The 19,927-nt window shown below is 40.8% G+C and overlaps 1 protein-coding gene across 2 annotated transcripts in view; it reads right to left on the bottom strand.

Moving 5' to 3' along the window:
- Positions 383-19,927, bottom strand: part of PCF11 (PCF11 cleavage and polyadenylation factor subunit) — a 20,386-nt gene continuing 841 nt past the window's right edge. The window contains exons 2-16 of one of the 2 annotated variants that reach the window (XM_021382447.1): positions 15,606-15,731; positions 13,117-13,305; positions 12,489-12,680; positions 10,521-11,629; positions 10,060-10,249; positions 9,328-9,970; positions 7,383-8,833; positions 6,200-6,287; positions 4,906-5,025; positions 4,316-4,418; positions 3,828-4,011; positions 3,280-3,435; positions 2,238-2,330; positions 1,493-1,528; positions 383-885 (exon numbers count right to left, since the gene is read on the bottom strand). In XM_021382447.1, coding sequence (XP_021238122.1) covers positions 676-885; positions 1,493-1,528; positions 2,238-2,330; positions 3,280-3,435; positions 3,828-4,011; positions 4,316-4,418; positions 4,906-5,025; positions 6,200-6,287; positions 7,383-8,833; positions 9,328-9,970; positions 10,060-10,249; positions 10,521-11,629; positions 12,489-12,680; positions 13,117-13,305; positions 15,606-15,731 — 4,890 coding nt within the window. In that variant the 3' untranslated portion in view covers positions 383-675. Of the gene's footprint in view, positions 886-1,492; positions 1,529-2,237; positions 2,331-3,279; positions 3,436-3,827; positions 4,012-4,315; positions 4,422-4,905; positions 5,026-6,199; positions 6,288-7,382; positions 8,834-9,327; positions 9,971-10,059; positions 10,250-10,520; positions 11,630-12,488; positions 12,681-13,116; positions 13,306-15,605; positions 15,732-19,927 lie in introns of both variants that reach the window. The other variant, XM_021382438.1, reaches the window with a different exon arrangement.

Raw genomic sequence — 19,927 nt, 5'->3', positions numbered from 1 at the left:
CAACTACCAGGCATCCTGGTTTGTTAATTGTTTGTTGGCACTTGTGTTCACAATCAAGCTCTCTGGTTGCTTTGTTAAATTCTGTCATTCTACCCAGAAGTGTCTTTTGGTTACTTTTTTTTTTTTTTTAATATCTGGATATGTCAGTTTGTTCAAGTAAGTTAAAAAGAAAAGAAATCTAGGATTTTGCCTTGAGAAGTTCCAGCATTGCTTCCCTTGATCACCCACTTATGAGAGAAGTGAAGGAAGCTGCTTGCTTTCACTTTTCTGAATCTTATTCAGTAAGAGTTCTAAAACTGAGGTCTTTTTAACTCCGTTCAAGCTGAAAAAGTACAGAAACACTGTCTTCATTTGATGGTGTGCATAAACATTACACTCCATATATAGCAAAAATATGTTTTATTTATAATTTACATTTCCACAAGTGAAAATTGTACATTTTTACATATACAATTTCATTCCATTAAATTTTCACGCATCTACAGAATTTTCACACAATGACACCTGAAACTGTGCAGGCAATAAGAAATTTAAATACAAAAATGTATTCATTAACCAAACAGTAGCTGAGGCCCTGCCTCAGCTGAATGTTTTTATTTCCTATAAAAAGTATCTGCTTTCCAGAATTAACACAGGAGCTCTTCTGTAAAAAAAAAAAATCAAACCTCAGTTTATTCAAACAGACTCATCTGGTTCTGTTTTAATATCTATAGATGCAGGTGTGCTCTCTTCTGCACAGGCAGCAGGGGTGTCATCAGGTTCTTCTTTCACTTGAGGTGAGTCACAGGACTCCTCTGTTTCCTGTTTAACAATGTTCAACATAATATTTAGGGGATTTTCTACAGGGGTCTTGCTGGGAGAGGGTGTGCAATCAAACGATGACGTCTATAAAGCAAACATTCACACAGCATTAATACATTGTTAAAACAAGCATTTTTACCTCCTCTCCCTTGCTGTCTTTTTCGAAATGCAAACAAGTGGGTAGTAGGGCACTCGAAATCCAAACTTCTACTTTACACATTATGTTCTCCTTTATCTGAATAACACAAGTTTGCTATATAATAGCATTACTTTTTCAAAATTACTTTGAAATGGTGTTATCCTCACAGCAATGAAAAGCTTAATACATTCTGTAAAATATTCCCAGCTATCCCCCCGAAAGGGACTGTTAGCTCCCACGTCATAACAAATTTAACACACACTAACATACATTTTCTCAATTTCTTAAAATTCCTAAGATTACGCATGTTACTCAATGATAAATTCATAATGGTTTCACTTTCGTTTTACTTATATGACACAAAAGCTGCCGTGGATATGTCATAACTAACTAATTCTGCACTACAAACTTGCCATTCCCAGGGCCTCTGACTCTTTGCCTAGTCACAGCAAGAGGAACTGAATCTGAAGACTGCTCTCTATAAAGACAGCTATCAAGCAAACAAACTGAAAGCAAAATGATTAAAAAATATGAAAGTAAGGATTTTCTTACGTTTTGGTAATCTTCGTAACAAGATGGATGGTAAATCTGGAAAATAATTGTTATCCATTTAAATATGTTACAAATACAGTAAAAGCACCAGTCATAAACAGAACAGAGTCAAATACAAATGACACAATTCCTCTAGGACAACAATGTGTAGGTCAAGTACGGTGTCAAACGTGACTGGGAAAATATATGGTGTATGCTTATTTATGAAAAGTTATCATACAAAAACCTTGCCAGCATAGGGAATTACCTGTATATAGCTAGCTGCACACAGAAATAATTGCACCAAAACTGACACCCACACTCAAAGGAACATTCACACAACCACAGAATGGGTGGAAGGGGCATCTGGAGCCAAGTTGCCCAGAACCACATCTCCTTTGGCTTTTGAAGACCTCCAAAGAGGGAGAGGCTCCACCACTGGGCTCTTCCTAGCACGGTTTCTCTTGTAATGAGGGGTCCAGAAGTGGACACAATAATCGAGGCAGACTAAGTAGAGAAGATCACCTTCATTTGTCTTTTAGCAATACAGTATGAGGGAAGCATAGTGAGTCTGCACTAAGGACACCAGGACTTCAAGCATTACCAAAGGTTGAGATATTTATGTACTTGGAAACAGGAAAACTAATAGGGGAGTCCTTCAGAAAAGGCAGATTGCTGTGGCCTATTTCGTTCTGTAATTCTTCTGTTAGGTTTTTGTTTTGCTTTTTAATATAAATGAGCGCCACGCGTACTAAGATTGGATTACCTTGTCGTGCATTCTGATAGCATTCTTTAGGTGCCACTCTTCCTCTTCCTCATCCCAGTACTGCTCAAATTGCTCTCGGCAGATTTCACACCTCTGAGGAGTTATGGAAGTAACATGATAAATGATTTTATTGAAACCATTACTGAACACCAACTTCGAGAACTTGGCTAGTAATAGTTATACAGAGCTCTCTTAAACTAAGATAACAATATTAAGAATAAAACATTTTACCTCCACACTTTAAAAATAATTTCAAGAAAACAGTAACAGAAATTATTTGAGTACAGTTGGTAGAACGAGCAATAATATTTGTCACTTGAAAAGTTAAGCTTTGCCCTTTCAACTAGGAAGTCTCTGCAAGATACTTTGTAACAATCTGTTTTACAGTCAGTTTAAGACAATTCACTGTGGGGATTTCATTTATTTTATGGCATAGTCCCAGAACTCAACTTTGAGTTAGAGTGAGAACTGTACATAAAGTATTAACACCCTCAACACCTCTTTGCAAAATAAACAGTCAACTCTGAGAACAAGGTACAAAAGGCACTTCTTCAAAATTGAAACAAAAGCCATTATGGCTTTGCTAGCTCATTTCTTGTAGGCTTAGCATGTAAGAACACTTGTATTTAACTGCTATATCCATTTGTCTACCAAAATGCAGATCTGCTGGTTATTTTCAAGTCAGAAGACTATGACAGCTCTTCCAAATGCCCATCTTGTAAAGAAAAATCTTTTTGGTGTGTGTGTATAGGTAACAAACATTCAGTCAAGACTATCACTATTTGAATCACAATCATTTCCAACTCACTTTCCTGATTTATGTTTCCCATGGAAACGTTCAATAAACACGCTTCTCCCTTTCAATCACGGAATGCCAACAAAGCACAGAAGTTTTTGAAGTACTGGTTATTTATACTGCTATCTGCCACTAGGAAACAAATATTACACAAACAAATGCAAAACCTAGGAAGTGACGGCACGAGAGCAAGACTTCAGTCTACTTATAGCCCATACGGGTTAAGGCAGGCAAGCTGAAACTCACCTCAACTGCTCCAGCTGGTCCAGCAGGGACACTCTGAAACTCCTTCTCTTTTGCAGCTTCCTTTGTCTTCAGAACAACTTCTTCATGAGCTTTTTCAAAAAATTGGCTTTTTGCACGCTCCTCTAAATCAGCTATTTCTTCAAATTCAATCCAATCCTAAGGGAAAGCATTCATTCACAATCACGAACAGCCAGAAATGTTAAAGAAATAAATTTCAGAAAAAAAAAGAAAAATGGAATCCCAGAAGAAACAAATTCAATCCATCTTAGCTCGTCAAAACTGACATAGTCCTGTGAAAGGCCATTATCCTTCAGTTTTCATTCCATTCTCAGTGCAACCACAGCAGTACTGGTAGCTCCAAGCTGCTCACCATTCACCATGTAAATGCCTTTTGTTTTGGCAGGTACGTATGAAAACTTAAATATCAAAGACATCCCTGATCACCAAACTCCAATGACAGCGCAACTTCAACTGCAATCCCACAGCACGTACACAGAACACCAAACACAGCCTTTAATTTCACAAGGCACACCCACTGCTTTACTCACCGTTACGCTGTAGTACCACCTTCTGTGCGTAATTTTTCTGCTAACATCTTTCTCCGAGCGGTTCTGACGATAGTGCCAATCTAAATGGTCAGCATAAACGTCTGTCTGGGAAGTAGTAAATCTCATTCCACACGAGTAGCACTGAATTCCAGTGTACAGTCGATTTATAACACTATCGTAACGCCTAGAAAAACAAAAACAAGCTCACACTTCTTGGGAAAGAAAACAGGAAGTTTCTCAGTAAGTTGTTTCATGTGACCTCAAGAGCAGAAGAGAAGCACGATTCCGCTATAATGTTAAAGCATATGACAGGGTCAACTGAAAGCATTCCAGGAAGTAAATTAAAAGCATTCAGATAAGCATTAACTACTCACAAGGAACACGCTAGTATTGTTCTAACATGCCTATTCAACTGTCTCGGATTAACTATCTAGGTACCACCACGCCATTATTCCCAGTGCAGCGTAAGCTCATGCTACAATACGCACTGTCTGAGTTCTTCAACTCTAAAGTTTGTGAGGTCTGGGACATCGTGATCACCCTGGTCATCATCCTCCTCCTCAGCAGCCGGCTGCGCAGATGTTTCATTCGCTTCTTCAAAACATAAAGATAATTTCATCAAAATTTCAGTTCATTTTCAGAAAGAAATAAGGTGCTCCTGAACATTATTTTTATTCAATCTGACTACGCCAACCTGAACATGCGTAATAGTTGAGTCAGTCTCATGGTTTAAAAAGCGTACAAAAGACAGCACGCTACTAAGAACTGCACTTTAAGACGACACTATTTCATCTAAGCCTCTGGCACTACAATTCAGTATTCACAGAGACACAAATATTTCAAGAGCAAGTTACTGAGGCAGGGCACCAAAAACAAAACTGGAGGCTCTCAATAGCTTAAGTATATAAGATATGTTTAAAAAGTTAATAATTCGCTTTATCACATGCACCAAAGTTTCCCATAGACAAAGATCCATTTAAGAAAAAAAGAATGCAAGAGTTCACAAAGTTCTTACACTTAACTTTGCACTTCAGCTATGCATAAACTGGATAGTTAGAATGTAATGAAATCTACATACGTGCTGAAGTGGAATCTGTTTTGGACAGTTTGAGGATTCCTGTTGACAACAGTTTAGCAAACAATTCATTGACATCAAGCTGACCAAGGTGGTTATCAGGATATGAATGTGGAAGGCCTCCTAGGGGGGAAAAAAAACATCACAACACTCAAGGAAACGAAAGGTTGGCATAAAAGAAGTCACTTCTATCAGCACATTTCACACCGCTCTTTTCCTTCCACCCCTTTTTACTTCTATTTTTAACTTCAATCTATTTATCCACTTCAGTCTGCTCCATACCTAGGCTTTTGCCTCATTTCCTCTCTTACAACTTCCTTTGTAATCTAGGTATTTTGAAATGCCATCTAAGCTATCTGCCTCGCACAGAGATTTCCATGGAATACTGTTTATTGAAACACAGTATTTTCTTGTTTCACGCTTCAATATTTCACGAGAATCAATCTACTTAAATCATTTATGACTCGTTACAAGATTTTTATTACCAACAATTGATATACTGGGAATGGCTATGCATCCTGGCCAACCCAGGTGCCCTTCAGCTATCTGAAAAGCAGACCAAAAATCGGTTTCAGTGGCTTTTTGTTTTGTTTTGAAGTGTAACTACATACAAACCACGCAGTTAATGAAAGCCCTCAATGCTGGAGGGAAAGCCCTGGAGAGATTATAGTACTCCAGAAAGCACACCTACTGGCATCACACAGTGAAGGCTCCCCTTAGTGCACATGGAGCCATTACACCAGCACAGTACAGCGCGCTAATTAGAATCATAGAATCATAGAATAGAATTAGCTAGGTTGGAAAAGACCTACAAGATCACCTAGTCCAACCATCCACCTACCACCAACAACCCCTCTAAACTATGTCTCCCAACGCTATATCTAAACATTTCTTGAACACCTCCAGGGACGGTGACTCAACCACCTCCCTGGGCAGCCCGTTCCAGCGCCTGACCACTCTTTCAGAAAAGTAGTGTTTCCTAATGTCCAGCCTAAATCTCCCCTGGCACAACTTGAAGCCATTCCCCCTCGTCCTATCACTAGTTACAAGAGAGAAGAGGCCGACCCCCAGCTCACTACAACCTCCCTTCAAGTAGTTATAGAGAGCCTCCCCTGAGCCTCCTCTTCTCCAGACTGATCAATCCCAGCTCCCTCAGCTGCTCCTCATAAGGCCTGTGCTCCAGACCCCTCACCAGCTTCGTCACCCTACTCTGAACACTGATCACAACACAATTGTTGTGATCCTGAACAAAGAGAACAGTCCAAAAGACACAAAAGGAAGTGAACTAGTTTGGTACCTGCAGGGTTCTGAACAAAGCTGCCAGGATTTGGTAAATACTGCTGACCTTGGCCATAAGTTCCCGGCTGAGCAGACATGTGCGAAACCTGTAAAATTAAGCATTTAAGTATTCTTCGCAAGGCAATTTGCTTTTAATTATTCTATCATTAACCTCTACACATTTCTCAGTTCCACATAATATTTAAATGCATCCACTAGTTTACTTTGTCAGTTCCATAGTGAAGCAACCACAAATTACCAAACCTTGGCATCGCTGTCATTCCCCCATCAGAAAAATATCAGAAAGCATATTCATTTTGCCTAGCAGTTAGCTAAAACTTTTCTTCCACCTGTCCAGCCTTCTAGCACATTTTCCACACACAGTATTTCAAACCGATCCTTTTCACCAAAAAAGAGCTAATCAAAAAAAGAAACTGAAAAACATTCATCAATCAAGGTCACTGTGAGATTTTATCTAATAATTGAGGTAGTACCCATGATACGAAATGCATCCTGAAAGATGGATTTTCAGCAAAGCAGCTGCAACAAACATCAGACAGAAAAATAATTTTTACAGCATGCTTGTAGTATGTCCCCTACAACCTCCAATCTACTGGAAGAACAGACATCATTTTCACTGATTTACAAGTATTTTCTCCTTCTGAAGAGAGCACTTCCAACAAGCCATAGCAAGGACAACTGAAACTATGAAGTCTGCAGTTGCCAAGATCATTCTTCAGAACTTATAGCTTAATAGCTTCCATCTTTCTCAATTACCCCCAAGTTATGGATGTCTCCAAAAAGATAACAATTATTTGGGTCCGTTTTAATTCTACACCTCTTACAAAAAGTAATCATGTATATTCATTACAATAATCTCATTATTTGTAGAGAACTTGCTTTGCGTAAGTGAAAACATTACAGTCTTCCAATTAGCTAATTCATTTTCAAATTAGAAACACTAATTTCAGTGCTATGTTCTCAGCTACAAAATGGTTGCAAAGAACTGGTTTTTAATTTCTTAAATCAAAGATTCTTTAAAAATAGCAATGCATTCCCCTTCCCTTGAATCATCCAGGCACTACTTAAGGATATTTTTAGACTGCAAAAAAAAATCCTTTATGCTTTTAGAAGAAAAAACTGCTAATTGTCTACACAAAAATATTTCTGCAAGCAAATTATTTACTAGAATCACTTCTTACCTGATGACCTCCCATTGACATATTATTGAAGTTTCCGTATTGAGGACCCTGAAGTTTTTCATCGAAATAATGTCCAGATGCTCTCAATGAAAAATTCTGTGCTCCTGGGCCAGCTGGCCCACTGAAATTTGGTCCTGGTGCATTATCAAATAATTCAGGCCTTTGGAACTGCATCCCATGAGCTGGCCCACTGTAGCCCTGTCCGGGATGGTCAACAAACGGACCGCTCTGTCCATATGGCGACATCTCTAATCTTGAGGCAGGATGGCTAGCTATATTTTCAAAACGTGCACCGTGAAGGCCAAGGGGCAGGTCAAACCTTGAGGATGGCTGGTGAGGACCATCAAATCTTTGAGGTATGGCTGCATCAAATCGTGGTTGTGCGGGCTGGCCAGGAGCCCTTTCAAATCTCGGGCCAGGCTGTCCATGAATTCCATCAAATCTTTGCAGAAGAGACAGCTGTCCAGGCTGACCATCAAACCCAGCATGACAGCCATCAAATCTCGGACCAGTCCGTCCCAGAGGACCATCAAATCTAAGTCCACCAACTCCCTGGTGCACCGGTCCATCAATCAACCTGGGCCCTACACCTGGCGGTCCATGTGGCCCCTCAAATCTGAGCCCACCTCCAGACGGTCCATGCGGCCCCATAGGCTGCCCATGTGGCCCCTCAAATCTGAGGCCACCTCCAGGTTGACCATGGGGCCCCAATGGCTGTAAATGCGGACCCTCAAACCTGAGACCACCTCCTGGTTGACCGTGAGGCCCCAAAGGCTGACCATGGGGTCCCTCAAACCTGAGACCACCCCCTGGTTGACCTCGAGGCCCCAGAGGTTGACCGTGAGGTCCCTCAAACCTGAGACCACCTGAAGGCTGACCACGGGGTCCCTCAAACCTGAGACCAACTCCAGGTCCTTCAAATCTAGGACCACCCACAGGCTGGCCTGCAGGCCCCTCAAACCTCAATGGCCCACCTATCTGTCCAAGAGGTCCTTCAAACCTCAGAGGACCTCCTCCACCAACCTGTCCCTGGGGTCCTTCAAACCTGAGAGACCCTGACAGCTGCCCCGGTGGCCCATCAAATCTTAGGGCTCCAGCTCCCCCTGCTCCTGCCAGGGGTCCATCAAACTGAGATGCTCCTGCCCCCACCAACGGCCCCTCAAATCTCAGAGCAGCCTGTCCAGGTGGCCCATCAATTCTAGAATTTGAACCAGCAGTAGGACTATCAATAAAAGGACTTCCTTGTCCATCTGCCCCAACTCTTGCAGAAGCTGGTCTAGGTGAGCCATCAAATAAGGGTCTGTCTTCCATCAGCGCACTTATTCTCGGCTTTGCTTCGATGCCTCCAAATCTTGATCCTGGACTGTCCGGAAATGGCTCTTTATCTGGGTCTTCGTATCTAGATCTTTTGAAACGTTCATTGAATGGTGATCTTGGTTCATCTCGAACACCTGAAAAAAAAAGAAAAGAAAGGAAGGTAAGGCACCCAGCAGAGAATGACCTAGTTGACCACTAGGACACAAGGTTGACCATGTACCAACAGTACGCCCTTGTGACCAACAAGACCAATGATAAACCTAGGGCGCATTAAAAAGAGCATGGCCAGCAGTTCATGGGGATAATAGATGGGGTCAGGCTCTCTTCAGCAGTGCCCAGTGACAGAATAAGGTGTAATGGGAACAAACTGGATCACAGGAAGTTCCATAAACATGAGAAAAAAATACCTTACTTTGAGAGTTGAAAAGCACTGGAACAAGGTGCCCTGACAGGTTGTGGAGTCTCCTTCTCTGGAGATATTTCATAATGTGCCTGAACACTTTCCTACTCCAGAGTACTTGCCTTAGCACAGGGGGTTGGACTAGGTATCTCCTACAACTCCCTGATAACCACTCACCAGAAGATTGCAACTTATTTAACATCTGTAAAATAAGGCAAAAATACATACCAGCTTTCCCGAGAAGCTGTCTGTCCTCACGGTTATCAAACCTACAGACTGCATCACCATCTATCTTCTGGAACTCTGGTGTATTTTTTCCCTGCTGTCTGAGAGCATCCCTGAATTCATCTGATTCTCCCCAGTTGTCATAAGGATCAAACTTTTTCGAACTCCTGCCTCCTTTAGTAGCATTCTGTTCCTCAAGCCTTCGTCGACTCTCAAGTGGCGAAAGGTTATCAGCAAAGGGTCTGCTCGTGCCACTTACAGGAGAGTGCCGTCTTGATCTTTCTCCAAAAGGTTCTTTTCTTTCAAACTGTGCCCCACGCTTTGCCTTCGCTTGCTCACAGTCCATTCCAGAAAGCAATGCATCCGGTACATGATAATCCAGAATGTCATCAGCATCCAAGAGATCAAGCCTTGACAATGAATGCTGAACTTGTGTTCTTTTCAGTTTAGCTTTATGCTCGTAGTACGTTAACTCCGCATCAGATAGAAGAGGTTTCCTTTTCAAAGGGCCTTTTTCCTCTGTAGGGCTATCCCACACATTACATCTGTGCTTTCCTTCCTGGTACTGGAACAGCTGTCGAATCTGATGAGCTACCACAAGGAACTCATCTTGTGTTATTTCACCAGATGCTAAACGGTCATTGGCCTGTAACATAAAGTTTGGGTTTCTAAGAAGAAAAGCAAAGCACAACGATATTCAAGACACTTCTACACAGACAGTCAATCTGTTATTACCTTTTTAAGTAATTCTCTCTTGCTTGCAGATGTCAGTTCTTTGGGAATTTGTAAATTGGCATCCACACTTAATCGGTGCTGCTGCTTTGGTGCTCGGGGAGACAGAATTCCCTTAGCAGCAGTCCAGTTTTCTCGGTGTCTTTGGTGAGGGGATTTACCAACTGCTTGGTGTTCTTCAGTCTGCTGCGAGCTGAGAATAGGAACACGTTTAAAGCGTAAGTTAGTTCTTTATTCAGGATATAACTATTACATCTCTATTAGAATTGATCATGGTAAAACATCACAATCAACTTAGAAAGTAAGTATAAATACCATATTTCGCTACAAACAAGTTATGAATCTCAATCAAGAACTTTTGACAACATGGACTGTCTGAACGTTTCCTCCCAAACCTCACTGCACTTTAGTCAAGAGCAGAATTTCCACTGACTTCAGAATCTGTTTAAAAGATGGTAACTTACTTTTTATTTTCTTCCCAACCAGACTTCCACCTCTTGCCTGCTTTGGATCCCTGCCAATTCTCTGCATTCTCCTTTGGATCAGGAGAAGTTTTTGTAGAATGCTGGCTTGCTGTTTCTTGGGGCCTGTCTTCCTGGCTTTTTTTCACTCTCCTTGGATCTCGCACCTCCTGTTTAACATTTCGCTTATTAGAATTTCTTTCATCTCTTGCCGCTTGCGCGGCATCTTCAGCATGAGACTGCTTAGGACCAATCTGACGTATCTTTCCAATTTTAGGAGTTGAAGAAGTGGGAGATAAACTCCGGAGTCTTCTTTTGGGTGATCTCCTCTCTCTTCGTTTTGGAGAATGTGTAGATGGCGACCGTGACTTAGGAGAGCGGGATCGAGACCGTTTTCTACTACTGGATCTCCCTTGTTTTCCAGCCTGCTTTTCTGATTCTTCCGTAGTCACGTCTTGTTTCTGAACAACACCATTAACCGTTTTATTTCTGCTGCCTACTGGTCTATGTTCACATGTCTTATGTTCATCTTTTTCTTTTTTCTCTGTATTTCTCCTCTTTTCTTTCACCTCATCCCCTTTGCTCTCTGGCTTTTCTTGAAGATGTTTTTTCAGTCTTGGATCCCGTTTGCTCATTTCAGATACTTTTGTGCTTTCAGATTCTTGGGTTTTAGTATCTTTAGTATTGGGAAGCTTGTTTTTCAAAGGAGATGGCGATTTAGACTTTGTTTCTGACTGATCAGGTTCTTTCTTCTGTGTTTTTTCACCTGCTTTCAATTTCTCTTGTTTTGTTGAGTTTTGTTTTTCAGACTGAGATGTTTTGCTTGCCTTGGTATCAGCCTGACCAGTTGTGTTCGGTGGAAATTCTTTCCTATGAGACTGATCTTTAGCATGAGAAGAATGCTGAGACATCCTATTAAGTCGAGGATCCCTATTTACTATTTTGACATCGTGAAGTGGAGGACTTGGGGATGGTTTGATCTTTTCAGATTGCAGAGAAGTCTGATTAGGTGTTTTAACTGTCATGTGAGGTGTCTGGGACACATGTGGCTTGGAAGGTGCTGGAACTGAAGGTATTGTAGATGATCCTTGCTGAACACTAAGAGAAACAGCCTGAAATAAGGTGAAAAAAAACCAGCGTTAACCTGCATGATGCAACTCCTACGCAGAGATGCTCACGTTCTGTTTTGAAAACAGAACCATAAATAGAAATGTTTTGAAATATACTTATGAGATTCATCCACTTAACTGAAAATGACGCATTAATTCCTAATCACAGGTATTATAATAACATAGTACCATCACAAAAGATGAAGTTCAAGTATAATAAAGTCAGTACTACAATGTCAATGCTGCAAAATATGCAACATAAGCCCATCTCATTACAGCTTTAGTTTTTCTACACATTCAACATTTCCAAGACAACTATATGGCCAAGTATATTTATATTTATTTCTACACTTCTACTTTCGCATTTCGTTTCACTTTCGTATCGCCAACTTTCAGCACAAGATGACTTTCAATTACGAATCTAAGAACAAAACAGCTTAACTGCCCCCACCTTCAGACGGTGGCATCAAACCAACCTGACCCAGGGAGGGCAGAAACTGCCTTGCTATTTCTGACAATCAGGATTCCCTGTTCTTTACAGAAATACTAAATCTTCTAAGAGCAAATATACTTGAAAATGTCTATAGTTTGTAGTGAGCCACGAGAAGAGTTGGAATACAGATCATAGGGAGATGTGATTTTGGAGAGAAGAACAGAAGACCAGAAACTTTTTTTAACCTGTTCTGAATGTAATTCTTAAGATTTTTATGTAATAATTACTAGTCTAGAGCACCAGATCAACTTCCGCTGCTCTAGTCCTAAAACAGCTACTCTTGTCTAAACTTAACTGCAGTATAGCAGCTAAGGTACCATCAAACTAAGTGAGACCCAGCTATGAACATTCACCAACTATCCTACTCACCAACTGTGCTTTAGTCTGTTCCAACTCCAGCTCTAACTTTTTTTGCTGAAGTTCTAACAACTGCTTTTGCTTCGCAAGCAATTGCTGCCTTATCAGTTGCTCCTGTGTCAAATTCTTTTGTATTTCAGGAACAGCTGGAGGAGTAGAGGCACCAGAAGTGACAGCAGAGGTAGATGCAGTAGATTCCTCTGGCTAAAAACAGAACATAATGTTACATTTAACATCTTAATGGAACCAGCTAACTCCATCTCCCTTAACTGCTAGCATTAAACAAAACTGGGACTTATTTTGTACAAGTTATGAACTCCATTTTTTTTTGCAAAATACAAACAAAACACTTAAAAACTTCTGCTCCACTAGAATTTGCTTACTGTGACAGGATTAAATACTGGACTGTGACAGAATTAAATACACCATTTAACATAAATCAATGTTCAGAAATCTAGAATTCAGTTTTAAAACATAAGAACTAAGCCCCTTAAATATTCCGAGCCCGTAAGTTCCTCTTACCTGTCTCCAGAGATCAGATGCTTCATTCTTATCATACAACATTTGTCAAAAAGCAGCATACAAACAACAAAAACTACATGTTTTGCCATCTGTTCATACAGTAGGTATGGAGACTTACCGATTTATTTAAAAACTTAGGATTCACATGGATGCTAGAAGTATTCACATTTGGGGGCAGAGGTTTAATAGGCCAAGCAGGATCTAATGAGTTGACTCTGACATCAAGTGCATATAGTTTCTTCAAAGGAAAAATATCGTCCCATGTGGAGCGTAATTTAAATAAACTTTTCCTAGTATTTTCATCCACCTAAAACAATAAAACAATTCTATGGCTTGTTAAGTTAATATAAAACAACTTATGTAGAACTTAAGATTTCATATGTTCTATATTCTTACCAAATTTCTCATTTTAATACAACAAACTGGCTACAAAGAACTTACAGTGGTGCAGACCGATACATCTACACCAACAGAATCTGTAACAGAAGTTCAACTGTGGAACTGTCATTTCAAAGCTATTGGAAGGTTTTATTGTGCATTACCATTCTCTGAGAACTTTCTTTCAGCTTTTCCATTACCAAAATTCTCATTTTACTTGGCCAATTTCTGTCAAAAAACACAGCAACAAAAATAACCAAAGAAAAAGCCTCTGAAACAACACAGTAATTCAAATGTTTGTGCTGAGTGGCGTACAGCAACAACAAACAAATCAGAGAACAACAAACTTTCTGAACAGAAAAGGTGTTTTTCTTCAGCTGTTTAATCACTGAAGTCTTTTCCCCCCTAACAAATCCAACAAAAGGTGTATGAATCAAAACGAAGTCAAGTACATTTCAGTTCAATTGCAAAATCAGACCCATTTATGAGCCATAAATCAAGTGTACTAGTAGCACTAGCACCCATTTTCTCTTTGCAATTAGATTGGAACATTTCATGACAGTTAAATTCAAAATTCACATTAAAGCAAAATTCAGTTCATCTCATAACTCAAGTATTTCATTTAAATAAATGGAAAATATCTGCTGACAAAACATATGCAGCAACCCTACTGTGAATGTGCTAATTCAATCATTACATCTTGATCCTGTCAAGACCTTTTTTGGCAGCAGTTTTAAGGTGTCACAGCAAGACATGCTGTCCAGAAAGCTCAGAAGCTCTTTAAAAGAGAGAAGGGCAGGAACTTCAATAAAAATAATTCATACTTAGCTAGTGTGGGGTGGGAGGGTGCCTCTACACAACTTTCAGTGTGAGGGTATCAAGCTCACTGCAAAAGCTGTTGTCATGACTGAGCCAGTTTCTGATGTTGCTAAGTGTTTAAAGATACTTCTAGTGATCATTTACTGATAAAACAGAATTTCTAGCAATGTCAGTGCAAGAATTCCACCTTGCAATATCATCAGTTACCTAAAGTGACTGACACTTATATAATATTTATATATATACATATTTAATATAAATTTAATGGTTCTAGTTAGCTTAGTAGACAGTTAATCTACACAACTCAACAAACGAGTTCCCCAGAGCTTCAGCTCCAAGTTTAAATGCAACTCAGTGAAAGAACACAATCCAATACTGGAAAAACAAGTAAACGTCTACCTATCTACTCTACGCACAGGAGTTCAAGATTTCTGAGCTCACTGTTACAATCTATCCCTTATTTAGTCATGCATTGTACACCTGAAAACCAGATATAAAGCATACTAGGATCGCAGATCCTCACTGGAATGTAATGACAAATACACCAAAGCTCCACTCATCTCATTCAGATGTAGTGCCACTTTCTTAGGGCATACAGGAAACCACAGAAGTTAACCCTCCATTTCAGATCCAACTTAAACCCATTCAAGTCCAGTCTTTCAAAAGCTGGACTTGGCTTTGCCATTCTCACTGAGGAATAAGCACAATTACTTCACTGGGTTTAAAGACTTTGAAAAAAAGAATGTATTTGGCAGCAGTTTTCAACACTGAATGAAATTAAAACATGTATTTTTAATGTAGCAAAGCAATGATATACTCTCACGACCTCCCCCCCTCACCCATCATATATATATTTTTAATCACAGACCACTTAAAGAATAAGAGAATATCAGGTGCTAGTGATATTCTTCACAGTTTAAGTGCTCATTTTTCACATCCAGAATTAAGGGAATCAGACAAATCTAACTACAAGAGAACTCAGAAAAATCTCTAAGAAACTGATTCTCAGTATATTCCTGATATAAAGACTAACTACTACCTTAAAAAATAAATCAGCAATTCATCATTACCTGTTCTATACATTACAAAAAGTCTGTCCAGGTAAGCAATCAGCAATTAAAAAAAAACTTAGTGAAGTCTTGCCTGGATAGAAAAATTACACAAGTTCATCAAGACTCTGCATCTTTTGGCTAACTTAACTCACAGGGTTGCCAACAGCAGGAATGCCCTTCCACGTTATAGACACAGCACTGCCATTTATAAAAACCCATTAGTTCTTCTGGTTGAGCACCCAACAAAACCCAAAGCTGAGAGCATGTATTTATTTTACCAGGAACAACTTTGCTTAAATACAGAACTTTTCTGAAACAACTTTCTTAAAATACAGAACGTTTCTGAAAGTGTATATACCTTTTCAAATACACAAATAAATGTTGCAACTAGGTTTTTAGTAAATGCAGTAAGATACTCTCTTCCCACATTCTTGACAATGGAATCCATAAGGTACATAACAGGGAGCTTCTCTGATGCAGGAGCCTGGAGTAATAAGAAGAAACTGAGAAGTTTAGTACAACAAAAACATACTTTAAGCTATTTAAATAAAGGGATTACCAATCCCAGAAATACAGACCTCTCTTTTTGGTTGTCACTATAAACACCAAGGGATTTGCTTGGGATTTTTTGTTTATACAAAAACTTAAATCTGGAAAATCAATACTCAGTTCAAAGTATAATGTGGTGGGTCTATCACAGAGAAAAGGAACACCTTGGGTTATTCTGTTTGTCTCAAAGCTTTGGGGTGAAAAAAGGGAAAAAAGAAAAAAAAGAAGCCCACAAGACAGTATTACTGCTAGTGTACCGAGCGTTGCCTTTCAAAACCCGCTGGAGAAAGTAACTTTAAGTTAGCAGGAAGCCATCGCTAGCACTTCAAGGAACTTCTAAAAAAATTGTTTATCACTTGGACCTCCTGAATGCTTGCTTTTCTCCATTTCACAGAACACAAGCCAGACTTCCTGCGAACAGCCCAGATTAGTGAACTTTGGTAGTTGTAGATTATACGTCGAGTATCACAGTCCCTTCACAAACTACACGCAGAGAAGGTCACAACTATGTCACTGTAATCCAAAGGAATGGAGCAAGGAGTCCCAGTCTCTGTTGGCACTTGTCAGCAGTCACAGTCAGGTTTTCAGATGAACGCGCAGAAAGAACGAAGTCCTAAATCCAGACCAAACCCAGTCACCAAGCTGACTGGGTAAAGGCACGGGGAAGCTCGGGAATCACAACCACAGTTTTCCCAGTGGTGGGTCTTCATACTCTGGATACATCAGAGGCAGCTTGAGGGGTCTTTTTGGGTGGTTTTAAATCCACGTTCAAAACTTGTAGCAAGTCTGTTGAACAGAAGCATGGATGGTGGACAGCTACAACGTCCAATGTACAAAAAGCACTACTGGCCCCAGTCGAGGTACTTTTAATGCCCACCACTGGCTTGCATGAGCAGAAGGCACGGCAAAGGTCCAGAAAGCATCAGTGAGCAAACAGCTGCAGAAGACAACGTGAAAGACACCACCACAAGCTCCATGCTGACCAGCATCCCCTTATACAGGAGCATCCGCTCATAATGCTTTGAAGTCCCATTCACCATCCGGTAACTCAGTATAAAACCAGAATAACTTCATTGTTCTTTTTAAACAGGACAGGCTCGCATGATGGTTGCCAACACCTTACTTCACAGCCCCATTGTCCAGGTAAGTGTGTGGAAGCACTCTTGCTTTACAATTTTAGATTTAAATCCTTCCCCGTTAAAGTGGTTCACAGAAGGGCACCGCGTCAACAAAACTTTTATATGGGCAAATCACGTTTCCTCACTTTTAAGTGTATATTAACTGACCGTGACCCGAAACTAAACACTGGAAAGGACAGCTAATGGGGGGTGTCACTGCCTCTGAGCACAGGAAAAGGTAAGTGCAGGCAGGTGATGTATTTTGCACATGGAAAGACAGAAAATGCGCAGTTAAGCTAGAACTGATGGCAGCACGTTAGAAGTATGGTTTACACCACTTGTACTATCTAATCTGGGTGCTGAACTTATGACCTAATAGCAGGCTGTAATGAAGCTAATATGCAAGTGTTAGAATAGGGGCATCTCTCCAGCTTAAAAAAAAAAAAAGGATGTGAAGCTGCTTAATATTAACATGTCTGTGAAATACTGGTTAGTTCTTTAATGCAGCCTACACAGTGGCACATGAAAAACACTACTCTAAGTTGTGAATGCTTTCCTTTATAGAAAAAACGATAGTGTACAGTTCCTGACTTTCTAAGTCAGCTTTTAGGGAAACAAAGAGCTGTCTCGCAGCACAAGTGCCCAAGAGCTACTAGCAGAGCATACTACACTCTACCATTTCACCAAGGAATGGAAGTAGCTCACTACACTCAGCTAAGCTTCAAGTTGGGAGATGCCAGAGTATCCGTTTAGTAGCAAAGGCACTGTCACAAGTTTAACAACTTCATGCCTTGGGACTAGTTAGAAATAATCACACAGAAGCACCGCAATGTAGTAAGGAAGCCTACTCCAAAATGTGACAGCATTAGTTTAGCAGAGTGCCCTTCTTGAAATATAGCTACTCAGGTGTTACCATCTAAGAACCGTGACTTAAAAACAGTTGGGTTATTTAAGTCTTCATTTCTGGAAACGTTTATTATGTTAAGGTATCTAGCCCACATTCCAATAACCACACAAGGGAATCCCGCATTGGAACGTTTTGTTGTCAGGGGATCTATACAGCATCCCCTCGCAAGAAAGAGACCCACACAGCACTAACCAACAGCAGGGAGGCTCCGCATACCACCAGAACACACAGAATGCTAACGCTGAGCTCATCACCACAGAATTCCCACTCTTCTTTCAAATAATGTATGAAAGCTATTGTTGGAAATGTGTGGCTTTTTTATTAGTTTCCTAAAAAAAAAAGTTTCAACTTCAAAAAAAAAATCGAATCAAACCCCGAGTCACAAACTTGCGAAAAACTTTGTTTAAAAACAACTTTGTATACAAAATGGGTCTCAGAAACAAGTTCTGCACTATACAATGGTAAATAAAAAGACAAATACATATTTCACACTTTTTATTTACATATTTTATAATACCAGTCACACATTTCAGAGCCATTTATTAAATCGTAAAGCAGACCACTCAAGTTTTACACTAAACAAACTGTCTCCAGGCAACACTTTTTAAAAGTGGCTTAGCAAAGGAGAGCACTTTCCCAGAAACAACTAAGAACTTGCCTTGAATAAACCACAGTCACAAACAGTAACTAAGGCAAATCTAACCATTGATACAAAATTTAAGACATCTTTAAAAAGAAAAAAAAAAACACACTTCAGGGCAGGCTCTAACACACCCAGAAATGAAGAAATTTGACAGCATTGGTATTTATCACAAATTATATACATCCACTGCCCTTTAGGAGATATAATGGTGAGATCTATTCGGTTATGAGGTCACCTCCCCAAGGAATGGCAAAACTTGGCCACTGGTAGCATTTAAAACTAGACTGGAAGAGGTCTGTAGAGCACTAAAGAGCCATCCTGCATTGGTAGAAAGATAGATTAAATAACGTAAGAGATCTTTCCCTCCCCAGCATTAGACAGTACAATTCTCACCATTATAAACCGGAATTTAAAGCCAAAGGGAGAAAAAGCCTATATTAGAGGGAGCCTGGTATTAGAGGGAGCAAGGGAGACAACGGGGGAGGGGAGACTGGCAGGAACACGGTGGATTGAAGGAATAACCCTTTCCTTACAGAAAGCTGTTGTTAGAAAGGTGCAGTAACCCCCCCCCCCCCCCCCCACCCATGTGCTGTGGCTGACTGATGTCAGCAACTGCCTGGGTTGGGCTCAGAGGGAGCCTCCTCTTTCCCTTCCTTTTATATCACGTGCCTTTCAGACGCCATGTTAGGATCCTACAGGCAGCTGCGGTTTCTACAGCCGGGGAAAATTCCTTCCCATCCTCACCAAATAAACCTCTCTAGCCAAGACACGTGAAAATACACAGCACTAGCTTCACTCAGGGCACAGCCACCTGAAAGCCAAACGGGTTACCCCAAGCCCACGTCGTTTTCTCTAAGCAGACAGCACAAAACCACCCCACCAGCGCCACACACACACTTCTCTACTCAGAGCAAATGATCGCCTTTCACCTGAAAACTTTCCTGGAAGATAAGCCCCCCCCACCCTCCCCCTCCAGTTAATACCTCACAGGGACCACACTGGGAAAATAACCTCACCTTCCAAACTAGAAGTGGCAGTTAAAAAATTATTATAGTTAGCCTTTCTAAAGTGAACGATTTCCATGCTATAAACTCAACCTTATTTTCATTCCTCCACGCTACCCGGGAATAAATTAAAAAAAAAACCTCCACAAGGTCATGCTCTCACTACTGATACTTATACAATCGTTATCTACGGCAGAAATCGCTAAACGCAACGGTTTCGACATCAGCTTCGAGGGGAAAACCCAGCTCCAAGGGCGAGGCGCTGCCCAGTCACCGCCGGGCCGCCATGTTGCGCCCGGTACCCACACGGGGCCGCGCCGCGAGCCGCGCCGCCCCGGGCCGGACCCCAACCCCTCCTACCGACTGCGGCGGGCTGCCCTCGGGTCCCCCGAGCCCTACGGGGCGCGGACGGGAGAAAGGGCAGTCCTCAGCCTAGCCAGGAAAGGGGGGAGGCGGGGG

This window comes from Numida meleagris, chromosome 1 (genome assembly GCF_002078875.1).
Source record: "Numida meleagris isolate 19003 breed g44 Domestic line chromosome 1, NumMel1.0, whole genome shotgun sequence".
In the NCBI taxonomy this organism is placed as follows: domain Eukaryota; kingdom Metazoa; phylum Chordata; class Aves; order Galliformes; family Numididae; genus Numida; species Numida meleagris.
Note: the sequence above shows the minus strand (reverse complement) of the source record. Positions and strands in the feature narration are given on the sequence as shown.